The sequence below is a fragment of the Callospermophilus lateralis genome, chromosome 3, assembly GCF_048772815.1.
Source record: "Callospermophilus lateralis isolate mCalLat2 chromosome 3, mCalLat2.hap1, whole genome shotgun sequence".
NCBI lineage: Eukaryota > Metazoa > Chordata > Mammalia > Rodentia > Sciuridae > Callospermophilus > Callospermophilus lateralis.
This window is the reverse complement of record NC_135307.1, coordinates 29,723,964-29,750,531: the sequence shown is the minus strand read 5'-3', so window position 1 is coordinate 29,750,531 and position 26,568 is coordinate 29,723,964. Positions and strand designations below refer to the sequence as shown.

Here is a 26,568-nt window from a genome sequence, read left to right as displayed (position 1 = left end):
AGTGTATACTGTGATCATAGCTACTTGGGAGGCTGAGCTGGAGGATCACAAGTTTGAAGCTGGTCTGGGCCACTTAGCAAGACCCTGTCTCAAAATAGAAAATAAGAAGGGATGGGGATATAGTTCGGTAATAGAGTAATCTGAATTTGGTCTACGGTACCAAGGAAGCTGGTTAAATACTTCATGTGGTTGCCATGATCCTATACTGAAGAGGCTGTTTCAGAAGGCCATAGTACAGTGGATCTAGAAAGGACTGAGGCTTGAAGTAATGAGTATGCTGAGCCTTCCTGCTGACCCTTCTTGATTTCCCCATGTGTTAAAAGTTAAGAGGCTGACAAAGGTGGGGAATGGGAGGAGTAACCTCTTGTGTTTAGTTTAACATTCTCTGACCCTCTTCATCTAAGTCTTCAGTCTACTCTCTTGCCATCAGAATTGCATCCCATCTTTTTGGCTGCCCTGTCTAACCCAATCTTTGTTTTAGGAGAGAAGCCTCATCAGTGCCAAGTCTGTGGCAAGACTTTCTCTCAGAGTGGGAGCAGAAATGTACACATGAGAAAGCATCACTTGCAGCTGAGAGCAGCTGGGAATCAAGAACAGGAGCAAACTGGTGAGGAGGGTGGGGACATAATGGAGGACTGTGTCTTCTAGGTTCAGAGAGCCAAGTCACTGGCCTGCTTGGTTGTCTGGAGATTTTCTGATAATGTTTCAGGTATAGAGACCTGGTTTCATTTGATGGACTAGTGATTTCCAAACATAGCTATATAATACAATCATCTGTACTCTGTATCCTTTCCTTTCCTTACCCCCCCTTCCCCTTCCCCCAAGGGTGCTTTACCATTGAACCACAGTCTCAGTCCTTTTTAAGACATGGTCCACTGAGTTTCTGAGCATCTGTCCATATCCTGAGGCTATCCTCAAACTTGCAGTCCTCCTGCCTCAGCCTCCCAAGTTGTTGGGATTACAGATATATACCACCATGCCCAGTCACCGGCATTTTTTAAAGCATATATTTTCTTATTAGTCATTCTCCTCTCTTCATCCATACAAAACAAAGGAATTTGAAAATGAGATAATTTTAAGATTCCAGAATCTGTAGTTTTAAAAATTTCCCAACACAGTTAACAGTGATGCATGCACAAGAGAAGTGGAAGACTAAGACAGGAGGGATCACTGGTTTGGGCAACTTAGTGAGATCCTGTGTCAAAATTTTTTAAAAAGGGCTGGAAGTTACCTCAGAGGTAGAGCATTTGCCTTTCATGCATGAAGCCCTGGGTTTAAATCCTAATACCACACATACACACAAAAGTTCCCCTAAGAGCTGGGGTATCACTCAGTGGGTAGAGTTCTTGTCTGTTGTGATCAAACCCTGGGTTCAGTCCCTAGCACTGGAAAATCATCATCATCATCATCATCATCATCATCAAAAAACAAATAAATAAATACAAGTTCTTCTAGTAATATGTGCTTGTTTTTCCCAGCTACTTGGGAGGTTAAGGTGGGAAAATCACTTGAGCCCAGGAGTTTTGAGATCAACCTGGGCAACATAGGAAGATCCTGTCTCAAAAAACACCTGACAAAAACCATAAATTTCCCTTAGTGAGTAACTAGTTCTGGTCCATGAACCAGCATTTGAAAAGCATATAATAAAAGATTTATGTATAACAAAAGTTTAAATGTTTTTTAGATATCATTTGAATGTCTTTTGCCCTATCTTTAATTTAATAACTTTGTATTCTTATTCCTTTTTCATGTCTTCCTTAACCAATTATTCATTCCAAGTACTTCTTTCTGGGTATCTATTCTTTCCATTTCATATGCTATTTTTTTAGATATTGAGCAAGATATTATCCCTAATGCTCAACTTCCCTTCTAGATTTATTCTCATTTCCTGAAAATGGGTGAAATGGGATGTGGCATCCAAGATATAGATAAAACTTCTGGCTTCCTTGTGAAGGAAGATGAGGACCTGGCCTAGCATTGACTGCTGCATGTCTCTCACACCCTATTCTCTGTGCAGCTGAGCCACTAATGGGCAGTAGTTTGCTTGAAGAGGCTTCAGTACCCAGTAAAAACCTGGTGTCTATGAATTCCCAGCCCAGCCTTGGTGGAGAGACCTTGAACCTACCAAATACCAATTCTATCCTGGGAGTTGATGATGGTAAGACTTGTAATTCTCCTAGGGGAAAGGCTGCAACTTGAGGCTAAGGAATGGGTTGACTCGAGAATGGAGATTTCTCGTGAGTAGCTATGGTATGATTGAGTAGCATTTGTGTTCTTATTCACTGGGGTGGATAGTGAATCTGTGTTTTTTTGGATTTTTTGAGGGTTTTTCTGGTTTGTTTTGTTTTTTTATTTTATTTTTTTATTTATTTATTTTTTAAATTTTTTAGTTGTTGATGGACTTTTATTTTTATTTATTTGTATGTGGTGCTGAGAATCGAACCCTGTGCCTCACGCATGCTAGGCAAGCGTGCTACCACTGAGCCACAGCCCCAGCCCTTGTTTTGTTTTTTTAAATCATTGAAGATGATGTACTCCAAGATAAAGAAAAAAAAATTAAAGGGAAAATTATCTGTAATCCTAGCATCCTAGGCCAACTCTTTCTGTCTTTCCTATTGCAGTTATGGAAGAACTTAACTTTTAAAACATTTAAACAGAACATAACCAGGTTTTACAGAGGAGATATAAAGCAATTTCTCCATACCTTCAAAAGCCATATCTTCTGGAGAAAAAAAAAGGGGCTCTCTAGGAAACAGTTGCTCCTCTCTGGTATAGAAATTTCACCCAAGTTACACAGGCCAGGCCCTCTTCTCTGAAAAACTTACCAGGTGAGGTCAGCATGCATTTATTCAGTGCCTACTGTGTGCCTGGCACCATGGGAAAGAATAAAAGTAGAATAGGGACCTTAAAATTCATTTGTGATAGAGTAAATGAAAGAGAGTGTATCACCAAGCCTTAAATTATTCAATAGAGTCTGGAAGAGCAGTGTAAGCCACAAAACACATAGAGGATAAATGAATTGAGAGCTAAATGATTTATCTGTAAATTGTTACCAGAAGATTTTTATGGTGATCTCACTAGTTTATATTTTAGTATGAGGTCCTGTGTTTTAGGTATTTATATCTTAGTTTTGGGTGTGACTGTGTTTGTGTAACTTCTGTGTGGAGCCCATATGGGGCTTGTGTGCTACCACAGTATGCCTCCTCTTGTTTCATGAATAATCTGAGTAGATAACCAAAGCCAGAGGCACAGGAATTGCATGAAGCTGCTTTGCCAGCTCTGAGGAAGGCACACTGAGTGAGAACTTTGAAGCCAGGATTAGGTTAAGTTCTGGACCTGCACATATTGCACTACTGGTATTATTGGTGACTGTTGCAAGGGCTGGTCAGATTCCCGGATTTGCCTGCCTAAACTTCATTTGGCCTGTTTCATACCCCATTATAGTCCAAGTAACAGTGGTAAAGCCATATTACTCTAAATTGGTTTGTTGAAAAATTATCAGTTTCTGCATCAAGAATTCTTTTTCTTTCATCCTTCTTTTGTAACACTTTCCAAATTTCACTGGTATTGATTATCAGGCAGGAATTAACTTGAAGAAATATGGGAATGTGGGATTCACTTTTTCACAGAACAGTTTTTAGAGTTTTTCTTATTGAAAGGCTTGATGCAGCATTAGGTATATCTGAGAATTTACCTTTCATTGAAGATTCATTTTTCTGTTTTACAGAGGTGCTCACTGAAGGATCCCCACGTCCCCTGTCTTCAGTGCCTGATGTGACACATCACTTGGTGACCATGCAGTCAGGGAGGCAGTCATACGAAGTTTCTGTTCTAACTGCAGTAAATCCGCAGGAGGTAAAACTGTCTCTTGCCCTTTTTTGTTTCTATGGTGACTTAAGTGGAAAGTGATTGGGAATCTAGTTTAGAGGAACTGAAAAAATTCTTTATAATTTCCATTTCTTGGCAACTTTGACTGGAGTTTCTTCCTTTAAGCTAAGCAAATCTCGCTTGCTAAGAACTTGAGTATTAAGGTCTTGTGAGTTGGGAGATAACTCTGTCACAGCTGGGACTCTCACTTTTAGAGTTCCTTTATGTATATTCTTTAATCAGTGATGTCTGTTACCACTGTTTTCTGCCTTATTGTGGATACTGTTTTTATTGTATAAAGAAAATAACATCTACTGGGTGCAGTGGCACTGGCCTATAATCCCAGCAACTCAGGAGGCTAAGACCTGAGGATCTCAAGTTACAGGCAAGCCTGAGCAATTTAGTGAGACCCTGTCTCAAAATAAAAAATATAAAGAGCAGGGGTAATTTAGTGGTGGAGCACCTTGGGTTCAATCCCCAGTACCAAAGGAAATAACATCCTGGAACAATCCTTTGAGCAAAAAAAGCTTAGTAACAAAACAATTCAAAATAATTAACATTCACCTACTCTGGTTATAGTCTAAGAGATGCCATACTATGCCAACTGGGCACAAAGGAATGTGTTCAGTTGCTTGTTGAATGAGAATAATTAACATTAAGGAGGTGTTTCAGATTGATTTTAGGTTCCTACTCTATGGTCTTGGCTCAGACCTAAAGAGTAGAATGGGAATCAGACAGGCTTCTTAAATCTTAGGATATTTTATTGGTCTAGTGTCATGTGAGTACATGATTTCAACACAAGTTTATTTTAATTTTATTTTGAGACAAGGTCTTGTTAAGTTGCCCACCTGGCCTGAACTTGTGATCTTCCTATTTCATCCTCCCCTGTCACTGGGATTATAGGTGTGTACCACTGCATCTGGCTGTGTATTAACTTTTGCCAAACGTTAAGTAGCTTGGATTCCTTAGCTATTTAAAATAAACTTAACTATTAGTTTATTTTTCAGTGCTGTCCCTTCTTTTCCCTCTCTTTCCTTTCATTATAACTTTGCCACAGTGAACTTCTACATTATTCAAATAACTGTGCATTCTATATTGAATATTCTCAATTGTTGTAAAATATTCCTTGGGATCCCCAGGATCACAGGATTCTGGGCATTGTGCTAATGCTCTGCTGGGCCCTTTCTTTTCTTTTCTTTTCTTTTCTTTTTTTTTTTTTCTATTTCTTCTTCTTTTTTTTTTATTGATTATTCAAAACATTACAGAGCTCATGATATATCATCTTTCATACATTTGACTCAATTGGGTTATGAACTCCCATTTTTACCCCAAATACAAATTGCAGAATCACATGCAATGGAGGAAGGATAGCATTTTCAACAAATGGTGCTGGGAAAATTGGAAATCCATATGCAACAAAATGAAACTGAATCCCTTTCTCTCGCCATGCACAAAAGTTAACTCAAAATGGATCAAGGAGCTAGATATCAAATCAGAGACACTGAGTCTGATAGAAGAAAAAGTTGGCTACGATCTACATACTGTGGGGTCGGGCTCCAAATTCCCTTTCTTTGTTCATTCATTGTTGTGACCCTTTCAAAGCCTTGATTCTATTATTTTGAATGTTTTGCTTCTGGAATCATTGGTTCAATCTTAAGTCACTTCTTCCAGGTTATTGCTTTGAAACTAATTATCTGTCTCACCTTAGGAGCTTTTTCTTTCTCCTTTATTTTTGCCCTTCTTCATTTTTCTGTTTTCAAATGTATGTTTCAGAAGTTTTCGGGGAGTGTGGTGAGAGATAATAGTACAGTGAATCTATGTACCTGTCATTCATTTGCAGTAATTAACTTTATACTCTTTTTTAACCACCCCCCCTATCTTTGTTGTTGTTGCCATTGAGTTTCTGCTAGAGTATTTTAAAGCAAATTGTTGACATATCTGTAAATTTTTAGTACACTCTCTAATAGACAAGGACTTTCAAAAATAGCTATCTTTACCAAATCCAACAAAATTATAACTTATTGATATCCTCTGGTATTTCAAATATTCATGTTCTTCTATTTTTTTCTTAAAAGTGTCATTTTATAGTTAGTTTACTTGAATCAGGATTCAAACAAGGCCCATATGTTTAATTTAGCTCTTAATTTTCCTTAATAATCCCCTCCTTACCTTTACTCCCCCCTTCCCCTGTAGTAACGTTAGCTATTTAAGGAATTGGGTTATTTGTCCTGAAGAATTTCCCTTAAGAATTCTAATTTTGGCTGATGTACTTTTGTTTAATTTCTCTACCAGGTTTCCTAAAAACACTTATAGTTACATTTAGAAGTTTGGTTAGACTCATTCCCCTCCTGCCTTGACAAGAATATTTTACAGGTGATGCTCTTGCTTCCCATTACATCTCATTGGGAGGCACATGATAGCACTCACTAGTCTTAAGAATAACTTGTAAGCCAGGTGTGGTGGTTTACACCTGTAATCTCAGGCGGCTCAGAAGGCTGAGGCAGGAGGATTGCAAGTTCAAAGCCAGCCTCAGTAAATTATCGAGGCATTAAGCAATTCAGTGAGACCTTGTCTCTAAATAAAATACAAAATAGGGCTGGGATGTGGCTTAGTGGTCAAGTGCCCCCAAGTTAATCCCTGGTACCTACCCTGCACCACCCAAAATGACTTATAGGTTATGTAAAAGTTTGGCAACTATTATCGATCATGGCCTAGATCTCTTTTTAGTAAGACTAGCAAAATGGGATACTTGAAATGGTCATTTCAGAAAAATAATTTCCAGGAGATCATCATGCATTGTAGGTCAGATCTATAAGAATCTACTAATGAACTTCTAACTCATGTAAATATTGCTTTAAAAATAACCAGACTATGTGGTGCATGCCTTTAATCCCAGTGACTTGGGAGGCTAAGGCAGGAGAATTGCAAGTTGAGACCATCTTGGGCAGTTTAGCAAGGCCTTATCTTATTTTTACCTTACACAAATTATCCTATGACACTTTTTTTTTTTAAACATACAGCTCTCCTATACCAATAAATACTTTTTTAAAAAATTGAAGTAGTTCAGGTAACCCCATGTAAAATGCCAGACATATAAAACCTTAATTCATTCAATTGATATTTGTTAAATACTTGATGCAAAGCACACTTTAGGATGCTAGTTATACAATAGTAAACACAATATTGTCTATTTCAGCTTACAGGCAGACCTCTATCTTTTATAACTTCATAACTATATTAATGGTGTCCCAGGAGTTGTGCTGTACAGAGAGGTTAGAATGTGACGAATGGGAGATCAATAAACCAACAATTTTTAACAGTATAGTAAGTGCCTATATTAAGAAAAGTCAGAGAATATATTTTAGAGTTTTTAAGTTGAGACCTAAGGGATGAATAGAAGTCATCTTGATGGAGGAGGTGGAAGAGTTAGAAGAAAATAACTTGCATAAGGGCAGCACTGTACAAGGCAGAGAAAGGGAGCAGGATGCATCTCTGAACCCCAGATGATTGAATATGATAGGACATGAAATAGGTAGATGGGCTGGAACAGAAACATGAGAGCTGGAAAGATAAGCTGGTTTCTTCTCTTTTTTTTTAATATTTATTTTTTAGTTACCAGTGGACACAATATCTTTATTTTTATGTGGTGCTGAGGGTACCTACCTCACGCATGGTGGGCAAGTGCTCTACCTCTGAGCCACAACCCCAGCCCCTAAGCTGGTTCCTTCTTTTTTTTTTTTCTTTTAAAGAGAGAGAGAGAGAATTTTAATATTTATTTTTTAGTTATTGGCGGACACAACATCTTTTGTTTTTGTGTGTGGTACTGAGGATTGAACCCGGGCCGCACGCATGCCAGGCAAGCGCGCTACTGCTTGAGCCACATCCCCAGCCCTAAGCTGATTCCTTCTTGAAGGACGTTCTAAGACATAATTTTTGTCCTGGGGGTAATAGGGAGCTACTGCATGGGTAAAATATGATCATGTTTACATATGCAGAATTCTAGAAATAGTAAATTTGTTCATTTGAACTTAGGCACATGGGTCTTGGCATTGACTTGTAGATGCTGCCTATTGACAACCTTAGGCAGACTCGGTAACATAGATTGCCTAAAAATCAAAAGAGGAGCCAGGTGATGGTGGAGCATACCTGTTAAGCCCAGCGACTTTGGGACGCTGAGACAGGAGGATTGCAAGTTCAAGACCAGCCTCCAAAATTTAGTGAGATCCTGTCTCAAAATAGAAAAAGGACTGGGAATGTACTGTAGTGGTAAAGGTGCCCCAGGTTTTACTCCCTAGTACCAAAAAAAAAAAAACTTATTAAAAATAAATAAATAAAAATCAAAAGAGGACTTGGAATATAGCTCACTGGTAGAGGACTTACCTAGCATATGCAAGATCCTGTGTTGATCTTCAGTACTGTAAAAACAAACAAAAGAACACAGTAAGTTCTTTACCCCCCAAAAAGCTAAGGATCTAACAGCCCCTAAGTACCCAATTTCATAATGAAAGGCCTGAACACTTAACAGAAAAATATTAACTCAAAGTGGAAATTGCTGCCCTTAATGTAACTAAAAATCCTGCACTATCACTTTTTACCTCATGTGTCCTTGTATATTTACAGACACACCCTCTGCTGAGCTTCACATCTCTTGCCTTATTGTCTTCTCCTTACCATGGACGTTTCCACTGTGTAGCTCCTCTTCTTTTCTAGGTGGGCATATCATATTCTCTAGTATCTTCCTTTTAATAAGGCATTCAAGGCTCCAGGCTTAGTCTTCTTCCTAATCCAAGGACTAAGTACTAACTGTCCTTTGCTCTGGTGAGTTAGTTATGTTGATTTCTAAGAATTCTTTTGAGCTGAAGGGGTAGTTCAGTCGTAGACACTTTCTTAACATGCACAAGGCCCTGTGTTTGATCCCCAGCACTTGGGGAAAAAAGCAAGGTCAGATACCAGAGAAGATGTAGGCTATTTGCAGGTTTTAAAACAACACAAGCTGCTTCTTCCATCTGCTGTTGGAGATCATCATGCATTGTAGATCAGATCTATAAGATTTACTGATGAACTTCTAACCCATGTAAATATTGATGTAAAAATAACCAGTCTATGTGGTGCATGCCTTTAATCCCAGTGACTTGGGAGGCTGAGGCAGGAGAATTGCAAGTTGAGACCATCTTGGGCAATTTAGCAAGGCCTTATCTCAAAAAAATGGTGGGGAGGACTGGGGATATGACTTAGTAATAGAGGGCTCCTGGGTTTGATCTCCAGTACCACAAATAATGATAAAAATACCTTAGCAAGAATATCAGAGGTCAACTAGGCACAGTGGTACATGCCTGTAAACACAGCAGCTTGTGAAGCTGAAGCAGGAGGATCACAGATTCGAAGCCAGCCTCAGCAATTTAGTGAGACCCGGCTTTAAAATTAAAAAGAAAAAGGACTGGGAATACAGCTCAGTGGTAAAGCACCTCTGGGTTCAATCCCTAGTTAAAAAAAAAAAAAAAAAAATCAGAGAACAAATCAGGTATCAGAAATTTCATGGAAAATGTTAAAAAAAACTTTGAGCCAACTCTCATTCAAATTCAGGGGTAGTAGCACAATTCTGTAATCCCAGTGACCCAGGAGGCTGAGGAAAGAAGATCACAACTTCAAGGCCAAGCTCAGCAAGGCCAACTGCATACGGGATAATATTAAGAAATTACTGTTACTTTGTTTTAGCTGGGATAATGATATTGTGATTATATTTTTATAAAAAGTGCTCATCTTTTAGATATCCATAAGGACAATTTATTTATGACAGAAATCATTGAACAAGGATTTGCTTCAGAATAGTTTAGTAGATTAGCAGTGGTGGTGGCAGGGAAGGGATGAGTTGAAATGAGTTTGACTCTAAGTTAAACTCATTGTTTAAGCTTAGTGAAGGACACATGGACCCATTGTACAGGTCTCTCTATTTCTGTGTGCCTCTTAATCCATAATAAAATGTTTTGTTTCAAACAACAACAACAAAAAAATTTTTTTTAAAGTCTGGGGATGTAGCTCAGTAGTAGAGCTCTCTTGCATTCAATCCCCAGTGTCAAAGGTGATGGGGGGAACTTATTCAAAGGGTTCAGATTATATAATTTCTGGGTTTTCTTAGTATTACTTGAGGTCTCCTCTAAGAATTAAAGGACTCATTGCACAGGACTGATTGCAACCTGGGCTTTTGGACTCTTACCCACTGAAGGTCATCCCAAGTGAGGTTCCATATTTACATTGAGTTTACATTCTTGAATTCAAGAACCAGTATAGCTTTGAACCCAGCCAGCTTCAACTATATCTTAGAGTATTTTCCAAATAAATCAAAGCAGAAAACATAATTACAAATTCTGTTTGTTTCTCCAAAAGTGCCATTGCTGAGTTTGAGTGCAGCCTTATCAGAATCTTGACCTACATTCTAAACATTTTCTTTTTTCAGTGCTGGGGATCAAACCCGGGTCTCTGTGTGTGTGCTAGGCAAGGGCTCTACCACTGAACTATATCCCCAGGCCAAAAATACACCATTCTTATATCCGTACCACACAGCATCAAAGGAAATATATGGTTTAAGTTTTGAATATTTCTTTAAACTTTGTTTAAATTTTCTTTTAATTCCATCATTAAATTCTGCTATATAAATTACCTTCATCCAAATTAAGATCACCAAATAAATACATATCAAGCTCAAGAACATACCTCATTTGATGTTAAGCCTAATTTTTATTTTTAATTTCACTGAATTGCTCCCATCTCACTTTTAAAAAAATTTTTTTTTAGTTATACATGGACACAATCTTTATTTTTATGTGGTGTTGAGGATTGAACCCAGTACCTCACATGTGCAAGGCAAGCGCTCTGCCACTGAGCCACAACCCTGGCACCATCTCACTTTCTTTTTATAATAATATAGGAAAATATATAATTTCGTGATTTATATTACACGAAACCTCCCTTTGAACAGAAGCCTTACGTGTCAAGTAGAATGTCAGTGTTTGCTGCCACCCTCAGAGTGTCCCTTAGGACTATATCCCTTCATCAAAGGAAAGGTATTCTTTTAAACCCTTTTCAGCTCTTAGGTCTTATAACAGAATGGCTCCTTTCCTGCTTTCTTCTCATTCAGGTTTCAGTCTGTGTTTTGGCTGACACAAACATCTAGAGTTTTAGCTCCACTATTTCTGATTTCCTTGTAAGTTACACATTCCTCCAGCACTTATATCTGTTTATAGACAGGATATTTTATTGCCATAATTCATATGACAGCATCATGAAGTGGCCCAAGTGCTGTCCCAAGGCTAATATATGAAAAAGATCTATCAGTCTATGCTTGTCTTTTGCTTCAGAACTAAATGTCCTTCACTTACCTCCCAAGTGTGTTCCTTACCCTTCACTCTTAACCCTTGTACTTATTATGAATTAATTTTCCTATAATTCACCTATAACCTATTTTAGATATGCTTTCAATCTTTTACAGTTACTAAACCAAGGAGATTTAACTGAAAGACGGACATGAGCATGGATGCTCCTGGAAGAGCAGCTCTGATCCCAGAATGCATAGTGGGAATAAGGATGCAAAGGCTCACAACCTGCCAGAACCAAATGAATATGTGAAAGACAAGACTCTACTTTTGCCTGTTTATCTTCCCTGGCAGAGAAAATGGATTATGAGAGCTTTTCTTCAGCCACCATCTAATTCAGACAAGGAGCCAAGCAGTGACTGTGGGATGGGTAACTACCTGCCTCTCTCCCCACTGCAAAATTTTGGGATAGACTTTTCCCTAAAGTGAATTCAATTACGTGTTGGCTTAAGTTTTCCATTATGACTGGTTGAGGGGAGGTTTTCCTTTGAAGAGCTTTCATCCCAAATCCAGCTATCTTTTCACAGGGATGAACAATGTCCTGTCACCAACTACGGAACTTCACCAGAAGTTTTCAAGATGCCTTGTTGCTTTGAAGAAGGGAGTGATGTCAGTTCTGTCTGCATTCTCCCTTTAGCAACCTGAGTAACAGACTCTCAGCCCTTGGGCTGCAAAAAATAAATTACTTGAATCTCCCCTTGGCCCAGGCTGAGGTACTGTCTTGTCCTGTACACCTCTACTTGGTCACTTTGTTTTCTTTGCTTATGGAACATAATAGTAGCATGTTAAGAAGTTTTTTTGTTTTGTTTTTTAAGTTAAAAATCACATGATCCATTTTTCCCTTTAAATAAACAAAACAGCCCAGGCAGTTATTTGGTTCTTGTTTTAGACAAAACTTGTTTCCTTATAGAGAAAATAAATAATTCATTCCTTCTCTTTAAAGATAGAACACTGATTTATTGTTAGGATTCCATGAGGTAAAGCAGAACTGAGGAGTCTTAGGAAACATGAGTGTCTTCATTTCTAACTAGCAAACCCAGATGGTTGTTTGAGAGTATCCTTCTGTTACCGTCAGAAGAGACCATGTCTGCATCTGAGAAAACAGCAACAACAACAGATAATTTTGAATTTTTTTCTAGAAAGATAATTTGTTAAAAGATATGCATACTCCTCCTGTGCTATGTGGATTCAGTTCATGGCAATTAAAATCCCAGTGTTTGCCTTCTGCAGTCTTACTTTGATATTGGATGATTCTCACCCTGGGAAGAATATCTGGCAATATCTGGAAACACTTTTGGTTGTCAAACTAAAAGAAAGTGCTACTGGGATATTGTGAGTAAAGACCAGGGATCCTGCCTATAAAGGACAGCTTCCTCTCATAACCACCAATTAAAAAAAAAAAAAAAATCCCAAAATATCAAGTGCTAAGGATAAGAAACCCTGAACTAAAGGTTGCAAATTTGTCATCCCCCATGGGCTAAATCTGGTAAACAGATGTGTTTTATTTTGCCCACATAAAATAACTTTGGCAGAGGTTATCAGGGATTGAACTCAGGGGCACTCAAACACTGAGCCACATCCCCAGCCCTATTTTGTATTTTATTTAGAGTCAGGGTCTGAATTGCTTAGTACCTTGCTTTTGCCGAAGCTGGCTTTGAACTCTCAATCCCCCTGCCTAGCCTCCCAATCCGCTGGGATTACAGGTGGGTGCCACCATGCCTGGCCTAAATAATTTTTAATTAGTTGCCAAGATGCACATTTCTGGCTTTGTGTGTTGTGTGTGTGTGTCTGGTACTGGAGATTAAGCCCATGGGGAGTGCTCTGCCACTAAAGCTTTAGCCCCCAGCCCCGGCCTTTTTTTTTTTTTTTTTTTTTTTTTGTTAAGACAGGTTCTTGCTAAGTTTCTGACGCTAGCCTTGAACTTGTGATCCTCCTGCTTCAGTCTCCCAAGTAGCTGTAACATTTCTGGCTTCTGATGACAATAGCTAATGTTGTAATTCTGGGCCTGTATTCTAACAGGATTTATGCTCTCTGGTTCCTTACTATCTCCTATCTTATATCTACCCCATTTAACTCACTCATGTTTCCTGAACAGCCCTGATTAGCATTTTGGCTTGTGTCCTTTTTTCTATAGTTGCTCTTAAATGTCAGGTTCAAAGTAAGACCCCTTAGGTCTGGGTTATGATCCCTCTATCCTGAGCTTCTCTAATTTGATTCCTGTTATGTCACTCTTCTTTTCCTTATTCTCTAATAGTAGCAATATTCAAACCCAAGTTTTGCCTGCCTTGACTCAACCCTTAGTGAGATATTTGATGTGCAAAAGCAGTAATGTTACATGAGCTGATTAGGCCAGTGATTTCAGATGGTCTGATGATTCATAATACAGCTCCTCGGATTCTTTTTGGGGGCTTAGAAGCTGTTCTAGAGATCCTTCTAAATCCTTCTGTGGATCATTGATGCTGAGGTTTGTAGTTTCATAGATGCTGCAAAGTAAATGAAAACATTATGAAACAGAATATTTTAAATTAAAGGAAGCAATTTATAAAGTTTAAGAATGGCCTCGACTTTTTTTTTTCCCCCCTGTATGAGGGATTGGATCTAGTAAGGGCAGTCCACTGAGCTACATTTCTAGCTCCTTTTTTTTTTTTTTTTTAATATTTTTAAAAATATTTTTTAGTTGTTAGTGGGTCTTTTATTTATACGTGGTACTGAGGATCGAACCCAGGGCCTCACATATACCAGGCAAGCACTCTACCACTGAGCCACAACACCAGCCCCTTAGATCTCACTAAGTTGCCCAGACTGGTCTCAAACTGAGACTGAGATCAGCTTCCTGAGTCACTGGGATTACTGGCATATGATGCCTGGCTATAAAGAGACATTTCTGTTTTGTTTTTGGGAATTGAACCCAGGGTATTTTACCACTGAGCTACATTTCTACTCCTTTTTATATTTTGAGGCAGGTTTTGCTAAATGGCTGAGGCTGGCCTTGAACTTGCAATCCTCCTGCCTTAATAATCCCAAATCTTATGGATTGCACACATGTGCCACCATGCCTGGCTATAAAGCACCGTGTCTAAGGGGAAAACAGGAATTAGTGGAGGATATACTGGAACTTGAGAAACAGAATTGAGACTAATGGAGATGCTATCCTTTTCTCCCTTTCACTTTACCTGGGGGAATCCTTGGCATTAGACTCCTCCTTCCATTGTACAGCCCGGGTGCCTCGACTCTTGTTCCTCACAAAGTCTTCCTCCAGTCCAGCCTGCTTCAGGGTGTCTCGATACCGTTGTTCTGCTTCTTTCCTGGCAAGGTCCTGAAGGATAGAAATTAATCTGCTGTAGCTATCTTGTGAATTGCCATCTTAATCAGTATCTCTATGATAATGTCCCTATCACCACCTCCAAAACTTAGTGCTTGACAGATTTGCATAAAAATTACTTTTTTTCAAGCTTTAATGTACAATTGAGCCCCAGAGGATCTTGTTAAAATGCATAATCTTAATCTGAGATGCTGCTGTCACTCTGCAGCTCTAAATTGTTATCTTCAGCAACATTACTGGGAGGAACCTTTAAAACAACCACTCATTTTGAGATCAAAATCCTGTACTTATTTTATATGACAAATCTGGGATCGCCATACAACCCATTTGAATTAGGCATAGTGTGGCTGTGAATAAAATATAGCCATTGATATTAGATTTAGATTTCTTTAGTTTGAAACAGATCATTTTTCAAATCCGGTTCCAATTGCAGAAGAGGCCTGCAACTCTATGTCTTCAGGAGAAGCCAAGTATTAATTTGGGAACCACACCTTTAAAAACGAGGACTTGAATTTGTGGGAGATGAAGTGAAACTCAGATGAAAAATGGGGGACTAAAACCATTTTAAGATTTAAAGTTCTTTATTTTCATTTTCTTATTTTTTGGCACTGGGGATTAAACCTGGGGCGCTTTACCACTAAGTAACATCTCCAGTTCTTTTCTTAAAATTTTGAAACAGGGTCTGGCTAACTCAGAGGGCCTCATTAAATTGCTGAGACTGGCTTTGAACTTTTGATTCTGCTTCAGCCTACTGAGTTGCTGGGGTTATAGATGGGCACCACTGCACCCAGCAGTTTACGATTTAAAAGCAACCAAACCATTCTTAGGAACACCAAGACAGAAGAAAGTAAGGTGCATTGAGAACATTCTTAACATAAGGATGATAATCTGTATGTGAATGTTATTTTTTGCTTGTTTTAGTTTAAGTATTATTCAAGAGCAAAATTGTAGTACTCTGTGTTTTTCCTAGTGTGTTGAAAAAATCTGTTGGGATCTAAAGACTAAACCTGCTTGACACAAATTAACATAAAGAGGAAAGGTCGGCTTGAGATTTTGAACAATGTGAGTTGCTAAGTTAACCCAGACAGTCCAGTGTGTTGGTGGCATACAGGTGTGCTGGGGGCAGGGGTGGACCTGGACCCCTACATGCCTAGATCTTGCAATATCTACAGGATGGAGCTAATACTCAGAAACTGGAACCAGCCACTGTGGAATCCCAACTATTGTCTAAAACTGAGGGAAAAGGGATATAAAGAACATGATCTCAAACTGCCTGGGATGATTTCCTTCGTGGGCTGAACAGACTTACTTAGGGAAGTCGCAACTGAGTTCACCTTCCCCTTAAGTCTACAGAATATCTTCAAATGATTCTTTCAGCCAAAGTTAATCTAGAAAGAGCCTTATGGGGTGTTTGTGAGCATCTGAACCCATGAAGACCTATATTTAAGGGGGAAACATGGTAGTAATAAAAGGTGTTTGGATTTAGAATATCTGAATCTTAAGGAAATGATCAGTGCCCACATACTAAAATTGTTTCTTAACTTCTAAGATCACATTCATCCAGGCAGAAAAGCAAATGAGTGATAGTTGAGTTTTACCTTGGTAACTTGTTCGAAGAGATATGGTCTCTTTTGTATTCTCTTCTTCATTTCCTCCAATTCTTTCTTATACTCTTTTGCTCTTTTACGGTCATTGTTCCTGGAATTGATAAGATTTCTAGAAAGAATTCCATCTTTTTCAATCTAGAATGCCCTTCATTTATGTTGAGCAGAATAACTCCCATGTGTATTATAAATTCCTAACTGCCTGGCAAAATTCTTGACTCCCTGTGATCACAGAAGCTTAATAACTCCACGTATTCTGGGCAACCATATGTTGGATCCCAAGACCTGCACCCTTTTGACACTAACCGGTTCTCTTTCAGCTTTTCTTTGAACACCTCCTCCAGGCTTTTATGGGGATCCATGGCTTTTGCACGCAAGGTCACAGATTTAGACATTGCTTGACACTTCTTTTTGTGCATCTCCAACCACCGAATGCTCTCATCTACTCTGTCTTTTTTTTCAAGTGAACTTCTAAAGGGAGAGAACAAAAATAAGAGTACAGATAATCAACCTGGGTATATTTAGAAGCAATCGTAGTACTCTTTCTGGAAAGTGTTTTTTTTTTTTTTTTTATGAATGAGGCAGAAAATTGACCATGGTGCCATTTTCAGGAAGAATAAGCTTCTGGGATTAAATGCATTGGGAAATGAAACCTTTCCAGCATTATGGGAAAAGTTCATTCATTGAACTTGAGACATGTATATACTTAAATAGCCAAATACTCAGAAAATCTGCTAGGTTCCTCACTTATCTGGAAACAATATTAACAACTACCATTTGCTGGGCTACCCACCCATGAATCAAATACTATTACATTTCATGTAATCTTCAAAAGGGCCTCATAATGTAAAGACTGTAAGCTCCCCTTTTACAGAGGAGTCTGAGGATCAGTCTCCAACATGCCAACAGGAAAGCCATGATCAGAACCAGAATCTCTGCCCTTGAACACTGTAAACAGTGGGCAGGAAGGTATTTGGGTTTGTGATTATTTTTTTTAATATCTTTTTAGTTGTTGTTTTTTTAATAATATCTTTTTAGTTGTTGATGGACTTTATTGTCTTTATTTTTATGTAGTGCTGAGGATTAAACCCAGTGCCTCATGCATGCTAGGCAAGCATGCTACCACTGAGCCACAGCCTAGCCCCAGGTTTGTGATTCTTTGTGAATACAATTTGCATATATAAAAAGAACTGGAAATTAGCCTCCTTCAATATCCACTGAAAATTTGGGGTCAACCTGCAGCGCTTGGTTTGTGTAATTACCATTCTACAAGATTCTATGGCGAGTTCTACCAAAAAGAAAAAAAATTAAGGCCTGCACTGGGATGTGTACATTCATTAAGAAAGGGCATGAAAATTTAATCAAATTCTGAGCCAAGTGTGGTGGTGCACGCCTGCAATACCAATTATCCAGAAGGCTGAGGCAGGAGAATTGCAAAGTTTGAAGATAGTCTGGGCAATTTATTAAGACCCTGTCTCTAAATAAAAATAAAGGGTCAAATATGTAACTCAGTGGTAGAATTCTGGCCTAGCAAGAGCAAGGACTTAAGTTTCAGTCTCCCATACAAAAGGGAAAAAAAAAAAAATCAAACTCCAGGGTTAGTGATGTACCTCAGTGGTAAGCACTTGTCTAGCTTGCGTGAGATCCTGGGTTAGATCCTCAGCACTGTTTTTAAAAGAAGAAGAAAGCTGGGTGTGGTGGCACACCAGAGGCTGAGACAGGAGGATTGTTGAGTTCAAATACAGCCTCAGCAATGGCAAGACGCTAAACAACTCAGTGAGACCCTGTCTCTAAATAAAATACAAAATAGGGGTGTGGATGTGGCTCAGTGGTTGAGTTTCCTGAGTTCAATCTCTGGTACCAAAAAAAGGGAGGGAAGAAAGAAAATGTCCAATTCCTTACTGTGGGAACAGAGATGTGGGTATTCTCCGTAGCTGGCTGGCTTCTTATTCATGAGGCCACTCTTATTGGGCTTTAGGAACTGATGCATTTAAGGGATGCATTTATGTCTTGTGGATCTTAAGTACATTTCTACAATCCCTCTTGCCTGCAGGAGCCAAGTAAATTCTGTCTACTTCCATGGAAGCCCCATGGGAAGGTATTTAGAGGTACTAGATGTTAGTCCTTTCCCAGGACTATCCTGCTTTGCTTTACCTCAGAGGCCTGAAGGAGAAGGAACCCTCCTGGGGACTGGCTCAAAAAGAACAATACCAGAATGAGGTCAGCTGAAGAGTTAAAAATAAACAGGCTGGGCTGGAGAGTGTACAGCTCAGTGGTAGAGTTCTTGGCTCACATGCTCAAGACTCTGGTTCTATCCCCTGCCCCCAACACTACAAAAACCAAACAAACAAAAAACCCCTACTTCCAGACTCTGACATCTCCCTAAGATGACTCTCAGAGCATTTCTAGGTAATCAGTGTTTCATTATCTTTGTGGCAGGTTCAGCCACCTGCTATCACACTTTTCTGAATTCTTGTTCTTCGTGGCTACCACCCTCTTTTTATGTATAGGCTTTTATGCATGTTATTCTGTCTGGAACTCTCTTTCTCAAGCCTTCATATGTCTAATTCCCTGTCATTCTTTAGATTTCATCTCAGACGTTTTTCCAAAAGGCAAGAGACCCCTGCCCCAGGCTGCCTGGTGCCCTCACAGTATTCTTTACAAAATACAGTAATAGCATCTGAGCTTTTCTGTATTTCAGACTGGATATTACACTTTAGTTTCTAAAGGATCTTCAGCCTTAACATTGTGCCTTGCACCAAATAAGTCCCCTAGAGAACTGAGTGGTGGCTAGCCCCAGGCATGGAGACCACATGTATTCCTGCCCTGATCAAGGAATCTTTCAACCCCTTTGTGGTGTCTCTGATGACAGGTGAGAAGGCCTCACAGGAAGGTGGATTCCAGAATTTTACCCAGATCACAGCATTGAGTCTTATGCAGCCTGACCACTCACCTGACTGCAGATTCCCTCTTCCTGGTGGCATCTGTGATATGCACAGGGAGGGTGTTGGTGGAGAGGGAAGCAAGGCCACTCAAAGAACGACTCCTTGTTAGGAGTGTAGCTGGTGGCTCTGGGGAACCCTAGAAGAAAGGAAAGCTGGTATTGGTGGGATAGCATGTATGACTAGTTTCTGTCTTAGTTGAAATTCAATTTCAGTGAAAGACTGAAAATGAGAATCTTCCATTTTATTCCTAGGAATAAGAAAAAGATAATGAGATCTCAAGGTTAGTAACCAGGACAAGACTAGGATAATAACCCTAAAGTTTTTTATCAAATGATATTTCCTTGGAAATGGTATAGGGACACAAGCAATTGATCCCAATTCCCTGCCTTCCAGACCTGCTTGTGCATATATCTGCAAAATCCTTCTAGATAGAGGGAATGAAAAGGAGTGCTCCTGAGGTCTTAAATATGCAGGAATGTGGATCTGCTTACAACTGATATGCCTGGACATAGGAGGTGGAGACAGAAGGATCCCAAGTTGAAGGTCAGTCTTAGCAACTTAGTAAGACCCTGTCTCAAAATTTAAAAAAGGCTGGGGGAAAAAAGAGTTAAGGTTGGGCTGGGGATGTGGCTCAAGCAGTAGTGTGCTCGCCTGGCATGCGTGCGGCCCAGATTCGATCCTCAGCACCACATACAAAACAAAGATGTTGTGTCTGCTGAAAAACTAAAAAATAAATATTAAAATTCTCTCTCTATAAAAAAAAAAAAAAGAGAGAGAGAGAGAGAGTTAAGGTAGAAAAATGTCGAGAAGTGCTTTCCTTCAAGCCCCAGGCCCATCCTGCATTTCATGCCCCAGGAGGTCCTGGCCCTCCCACAGTTCCCTGGGCCCTCACCCTCCTTCCTTCAGTGGTGGAAGCATCACAGGATCGTGGAGAATGACGCAGGTTGGCAGTCCTCAGCAAGAAGGGCTTGTTTCGAGTTGCCTCCCGGGTTTCCTTTCTCTTGGCAGCTCTTCTCTGGAAGGCTTGATATAGACCCTCATGGTCAGGAACAACAGGATTCACCTGAGGCTGGAATCCAAAGTCAGGCTGCAGAAAGCCAAGCTTTTTCTCCTGGGTTCGGGCAGCTGTGCGGGGCTGTGAATCAGCCCGGCTACTAGAGGAGGCAACAGGGGAGGAGGCCTTCCGGAGCATGTCCAGGGCCCTCATCTGGATGCGAATTTTTCTAAGGAGCTCGGCTTCTGTGGAGAAAGAATCAGGGCAGTGATGAGTAGATACAGACCAAGCTTCACACCAAAAGCACCAGCAGTAGTGTGAAGTTAACTGTTAACTTTTCAGGAACACTGTAAACCCACTGACATCCTGTGGGAAACCTGCACTTGGCCACAATATAAAGAAATGGCAAAATTTTACAAACTTAAAAATTTTTCAAAAATGAGTTTGCTTTTTTTTTTCTTTTCTGGAATGCTCATTAGTATACGGTGACCAGGCCACCACTGCCCATGCTAGTCATACTGCAGAAACAGCTACCATTTATGCTTGTTGGGCACTTTCTACAACTTCCTCTTTAGAGACAAAGCAGGGGAAATCAGGCCATCCCCCAGCTTCTCTCTAGCCACTCAAATGCCCACACCCTTTGCCCAAAATATTGTCGCATCTTCCCTCTCTCCTACCAAACTTTCTGTATCTTCCTCTTTAGCCTTTCTCTAGCCTCTCTCTTTCCTTCATCCCCACTGTTAAGTTTCATGCTGTCTAAACTGAATTGTTGAAATGGCCTATTAGATCAACATCTCTCCAGTTTTGCTGCCACCTTTAATTATCTACAATAGCAAGTGATCTTTCTGAACTGCGTATCTGATCATGAGCCAGTGCCCTTGGGATGGAATCCAAACTCATCCAAGTGGCCAGCAAGGCCCCTCAGAGCTTTCTTATACCTTGTCACCCTTCTTCTCTGATCCTCTCAGCTTCCATCTACCTCCAGGCCACATCTCTACTTGGCTCTTCCTCCTCCCTCTTTACCAAATTAACTATGGTTCCTCTGTCAGGATCACCCCAGAGCTCACTTTCTCTGGATCCCTCCTGAACTTCTCTCTTTCCTCACCACGCACTGAATTAGGTACTTTTATTGTATGCTCAATGCTTCCTCCCTTTAATTCTTACAAATGACTCATCCCATTTGTTTTTGCTGCTGTTGTTCTGTGGTACTGGGGATTGAACCCAGGGTGTTCTACCACTCAGCTATATTCCTAGTCATTTTAATTAAAATTTTATTTTAAAAATTTGGGGAAGGGAAAATCTCAGTGTAACATGATAGTCATTTATTTCTCTGCCTGTTGAAAGCCCAGTGAAGGCCCAGCCACAAGTTGTCTTAGACTGGAGGCGACCTCCACCAGGGCTTGTGGGCACATGCAGCAGGGAGAGGGAAAGAGCTCTCATCTCCTTAAAGAGAAAAAAAAAAAAAATGGGGGAAGGGTACTGGGGATTAAATTCAGGGGTGCTTTGCCACTGAGCTATATCCCCCAGCCCTTTTATTTTTTATTTTGAGATAAAGTCTTGCTAAATTGTCTACACTGGCCTGGAACTTGGATCCTCCCACCTCAGCCTCCCAAGTAACTGAGATCACAAGTGACTACACATGACTGATTTATCCCATTTATAATTATTTTTCTGTTATCTGCCTCCTCATATGTCTACAAACTCCATGTTTGCTTATTCATCAGAGAACAGTGCCTGGTAAGTACCATATGTGGCTGTGGAATGAATAAAGCCTGAGGCCCTTATTCACATATATTTTTTAACCCTCCCTCATGGCCTACACTGAGCCTGCAGCCTCTAATGAGTCCACCCAGACAGCTCATCTCCAAGCCAAGCCAACTAACCAACTGGGTCTTTTGGTACCCACAAGTAGGAGGCGGCAGGTGGCAAGGATATCTTTACCCTCGAGTTTGTCCCCAAGGGCTGGTTCCAGAATGGACTTGGGGATCCTTCTTATGGCCTTCTTTGGGGGGACCGTAGCCTTCACTGTGGCAGCCAGGTCTCTCTGTCGTGCAGCTTCCTTTCGCTGCTCCTCCTTCTCCAGGAAGCTGAAGGGCCTTAAGGATGAGAGGAGCAGTTCCTTCCTCTTCTGGATCCCTGCCTGTCTCTGGGCCTCCCTGCGCTCCATGAAGTCCTGGTAGAGGGGTAGGTAGACATGTGCAGGTACAGGCTGTGCCCGGAACTGTCTGTGGCACTCAGCCTCCTCTTGGCCCTGCCTCTGGGCCTGCTGCCTCTTCTGCTCAAAGGAGGCAGGTGAGGCCAGCCACTGAGCTTTCTTTTGGGCCTCCCGCAGTGTCATGCAGAATGGCTGAGGGACGGTGACAGACGATGTCCAGGAGCTGACACTTCTGTGCTGGGAGGCAGGCTTGGAGCCTGAGGGCGGCTGGGCCTGAGCCTTGGGAAGACCAGAGGAAAGGCTGTTCAGGGAGCTGCAGCGCCTTGTGGAGTCACACCTGTGGGAGAGAGCAGGTCTGTGTGTGGAGGACTGGGCAGTCAGGAGGCCCTGCTGTTTCCTGATCCTCTTCCCCAGGCCTCTTTGCCAGGCAAGCCACAGCTAGCTTCTCAGCCTGATCTCACAGCCCCATAAGCCTCTATACCCATAACTCTTCCATGAGGCCTCCCCACTCTTCCCACAGGCAATCCTAGCAGCCTAGTAGAAATGTTCTCAGAATTGATCCACAAACTGCCATGTTTGCACTCTTATTTGCATATGACAGAGAAAACAGTGCAATGGGTCAAAGCAGGAATTTAGAATTAGATCTAAGTTAAAGACCTGCTTCAAACCTTAAGATTATGAATTTCCTCATATGTAGAGTGACAAATATAATATCCACTTATAAGGTTACTGGGAGGAGAAAGCAAATATTAAATGAGCTAAAGTATGCATCACATAGCCAAGGTCAATATACCTTGTCATTCTTGGGGAAAGGGTTGTTTAGGAAAGACATTCCTTTAATCAATTCTAATGTTTCATTGAACTAAGAGTTGCCCACAATGATTTAGGATTGCTGGTAGGAATCGAAACAATTGGTTGGACTCAAAACCTGATTATGAGCCACAGCCTACCTAAGTAGAAATTTGCAGACATGGTCCCTACCTGACAAAGGAAGATATAGCCCAGAGACATGGCATTACTGCCCCAAAGTGGTGGAGTGGGGTAGCTGTTGACTGTAGAGCCTTACCTCTGAGATCCAGGGTACTGGATCTGTGGCTTCCCCCTGCCCTTGTCCTGGAAGAAATTCTCTAGGACCTCGTCATCTTCAGAGATGTTCTTATCACTGTCTGAGTCAGTCTGAAAAAGGGACTCCAACAGACCCTGTTTGTCCCTCTGCTTTAGAACCTGTAGGGAGTCATAAAAGCTTCCAGTTGAAACAGAAGTGGACTCTGTCTCATCCTCTAGGCTGAAGAGCTCATGGAGTTTTCCAGCCCTGGGTAAAACCATACCATCCCCAGACAGTTTGTCTTCTGCCTCCGTGTCAGAAGAGGATTGGGGGGAAAGTATCTAAAATGGAATAGAAACAAACTGTGAGTTAAACTATAATTTCTACAATCTTCAAAACATAATGATTAATTTCACTTTGAATAAGTCTTAGTATATTAGGGATAAGAGGAACAAATAAGATGTGTTCCTTGCTCTAAAGAAATTTCACATCCTGGTATACAGATATGCTTGGGTGTAGGGCAGGAAAGGGAAGCAAAGAGCTAAAGCATGTTCCCTATCCCTGCAGTACAGTAAGCAGAGCACCTAACCTGCACCATGCATTCTGACCCATGCATTCCAGGAATCCTACCCGGACCTTGGGCACACTCTGTACCCACTTTACTTGAGATTTATCCATTGTTCTTCTCTTGTTGCCCTGTTTAGGCCCCTGCTTTTCTCATGTTATAACTAATTTCTATTCTATCACTAGAAATGGATGATTAATAGGACAATGTAGTCTAATGGAAAGAGTGACATCCTAGAAAATGAGACACCCAACCAACTTTTAAATAATTTATTCAGGGGCTAGGGGTGTAGCTCAGTGGTAGAAAGCTTGCCTAGCATGCTCAAGGATTGGATTTGTCCCCAGCACTGGAAAATGACAACAACAAAACTTCATTCATTCATTCATATAGAAAATATCTGTTGGATATCTAACACACTGGACTGAAAACAAGACAAACAAGACAAACAAGAAGCTTATATTCTAGTGAGAGGAGACAGAAAATATAATAAGATCACATATTCAAATAAAAGCATAAACACTGAGATTATAGAGTGATGGGTTACTTGTGGAAAACTTTTATGTTGATAAAATCTTTTAGAGTCACTAGGAATGTATCCATAATCAGAGTGATGTTTATTAAATTATAGTACATCATGGGAAACAATAAGGAACCTGGTGTGTGCATATTAGTGGCAGGGTTTTAGTGTTGGCTTGTCTGATTGATTCTTAGGAAGGTCATAAGAGGATGGGTGCAGTCATGAAGTAGGAACAATTTAACCTTTTCTTTTAGTATTGGGTTTTTGTTGTTGTTTTGTAGTACTGGGGATTGAACCCAGGAGAATTCTATCACTGAGCTATATCCAGCCCTTTTTTAAAACTTTTTATTTTGAGAAAATCTTGATAAATTGCCCAGGTTGGGTTGGAATTTGTGATTCTCCTGCCTCAGCCTCCAGAGTGGCTGGGATTACAGGTGTGTGCCACCACACCCAATATGGGAATGGTTTAATGAGTGGGTAATTGAGCATTTTTTTTCCCTGCAGGGATAGGTAAGTAACTGTTAAGTAAGCATTATCATTTAGAAGAAGGGTGTTAGTAATTTTGTAGCTATATTATGGCCCCAAGAGAAACACTATTTCCTGCTGATTTTGCAGCTGGCTTTATCTGTGTCTGTTATGGTCTGGGGGATACAAATGTTCCTTGACATATGATGGGGTTATGTCCAGATAATCCCATTGTAAACTGTTAATAAGTAAAAAAACAAATGCATCTAATACACCCAATTTAATGAATGTCCTAGCTTAGCAACACAGCATACTATAGATTGTTATTCACCCTTACGACTGTGTCACTAACTGGGAACTATAGCTCTCTGTCTCTCTACCAGTATGGAGAGAGTATGATATTGCTAGTTAGGGTAAAGATCAAAATTCAAAATGTGAAATGTGGTTTCTACTGAATATTTAGTGCTTTTCCTACCATTGTAAACTTGTAAAATCATTAGATGAACCGTCATAAACTGGGGATATCTGTGCTTTCTCAGTCCTGAGCTGATTTTTATTTTCTCATTATGGAGGAGTTTTGGATTGACACCCAATTAACGAGAAGGAACCAGTTTTGCTAAGATTTGAGGTAAGAATATTCTGGAGTCAAGGAACAGCAGAGGTAAAGGCCTTGATGCAGGATCCTGGAAAGGAAAAGACTTGAATCTTATATAAGAAAGAGAGCCACTGTGACTGGAGCATGGTGGCATTAGATGTCCTTTGAGAGGTTGGCATGGAGCCAGGATGTAGAAGATGAATGGTTGCAAAAGGCAAATCAACTGAAGGCAGGACACTGCATTCCTCCAGGGGATATATTTGGTTTCACTGGGTTCTGTAAGGTCCAACTGTAAGACTAGATAGAATGCTAGATTCTGAGGCAAAGCTGTGTATATGCTGTAGTCCTAGCTATGTTACTGAAGAGCAGTTGTCTTGGGCAAATTTCTTTAAAAAAAATATATATCGTTGTTGATATTTAATTTCCAAAGCATACAATTCATTCAAAGAACATAATCTGATGGTTTTAGTACAGAGTTATGCAACTATCACAACAAATTTTAGAACATCTTCATCGCCCTGCCCCCCCCAAAAAAAACTCCATACCCTTTAGTAGACATTCCCTAATTCCCCTAACTACTAACCTACTTTTTGTCTCTATGTGGATTTGAGGGCAAATTTCTTAATCTTCCTATGCCTCTGTATTCTCTTTTACAACATAGGGACAACAACTGTCATAATATAGATGAGAGGACAAGCAAAAACTGAATTCCACTGTTGTTGTCCAAGAGCATGGCACAAGTAGTTCGAATCCCGAAGACAAGAATCCGCCTCCCAAGGCCTAAATGCTGCCAATTTTAACCCCCAACCCCTCGGTGACACGCCCCTGTCCTCTGTCTCCAAGGCAACGCCAAACAGTTTCCTCACTTAGGGATTCGTTTCCTAAGCGCAGCCCTGCTACCTCTCTTCTTTCTCTCCTCACCTGACTTGTCCACTCTGCCCCATCAGGGGATCCTGCAGACCTTCCTACAGTCATCTTCTTATCTACGCAGAAGGAAACAGAAGCGGAGATAAAGGCGGCGGTGGCAGTGCTACTACACCCCTTCTTGGCTCTACACCCCTTCATAAGCCTCTTATTGGCTTCTAGGGCGTCCTTATACTTCGTCCCGCCCAAGGAAGTAAAAC

At 40.5% G+C, this 26,568-nt stretch overlaps 2 protein-coding genes across 8 annotated transcripts in view; one reads left to right on the top strand and one right to left on the bottom strand.

Moving 5' to 3' along the window:
• Nucleotides 1-12,462, top strand: part of Znf410 (zinc finger protein 410) — a 38,173-nt gene extending 25,711 nt beyond the window's left edge. For 4 of the 7 annotated variants that reach the window (XM_076849882.2, XM_076849883.2, XM_076849880.2 and 1 more), the window contains 4 exons: nucleotides 482-607; nucleotides 2,018-2,158; nucleotides 3,728-3,855; nucleotides 11,332-12,462. In XM_076849882.2, the coding sequence (XP_076705997.1) occupies nucleotides 482-607; nucleotides 2,018-2,158; nucleotides 3,728-3,855; nucleotides 11,332-11,379 (443 nt within the window). In that variant the 3' untranslated portion in view covers nucleotides 11,380-12,462. The remainder of the gene's footprint in view (nucleotides 1-481; nucleotides 608-2,017; nucleotides 2,159-3,727; nucleotides 3,856-11,331) is intronic. The other 3 variants (XM_076849881.2, XM_076849886.2, XM_076849885.2) reach the window with 3 other exon arrangements.
• Fam161b (FAM161 centrosomal protein B) lies at nucleotides 11,164-26,525 on the bottom strand. Its single transcript, XM_076849879.2, has 9 exons — nucleotides 26,366-26,525; nucleotides 23,324-23,643; nucleotides 22,044-22,594; nucleotides 20,001-20,347; nucleotides 19,117-19,244; nucleotides 16,470-16,634; nucleotides 16,158-16,257; nucleotides 14,411-14,553; nucleotides 11,164-13,720 (listed from the first exon to the last, which is right to left on the bottom strand). The coding sequence occupies exons 1-9, from the start codon at nucleotides 26,507-26,509 to the stop codon at nucleotides 13,582-13,584; spliced, it is 2,037 nt and encodes a 678-aa protein (XP_076705994.2). The 5' UTR covers nucleotides 26,510-26,525; the 3' UTR covers nucleotides 11,164-13,581.
• Between the last annotated feature and the right edge of the window lie 43 nt (nucleotides 26,526-26,568).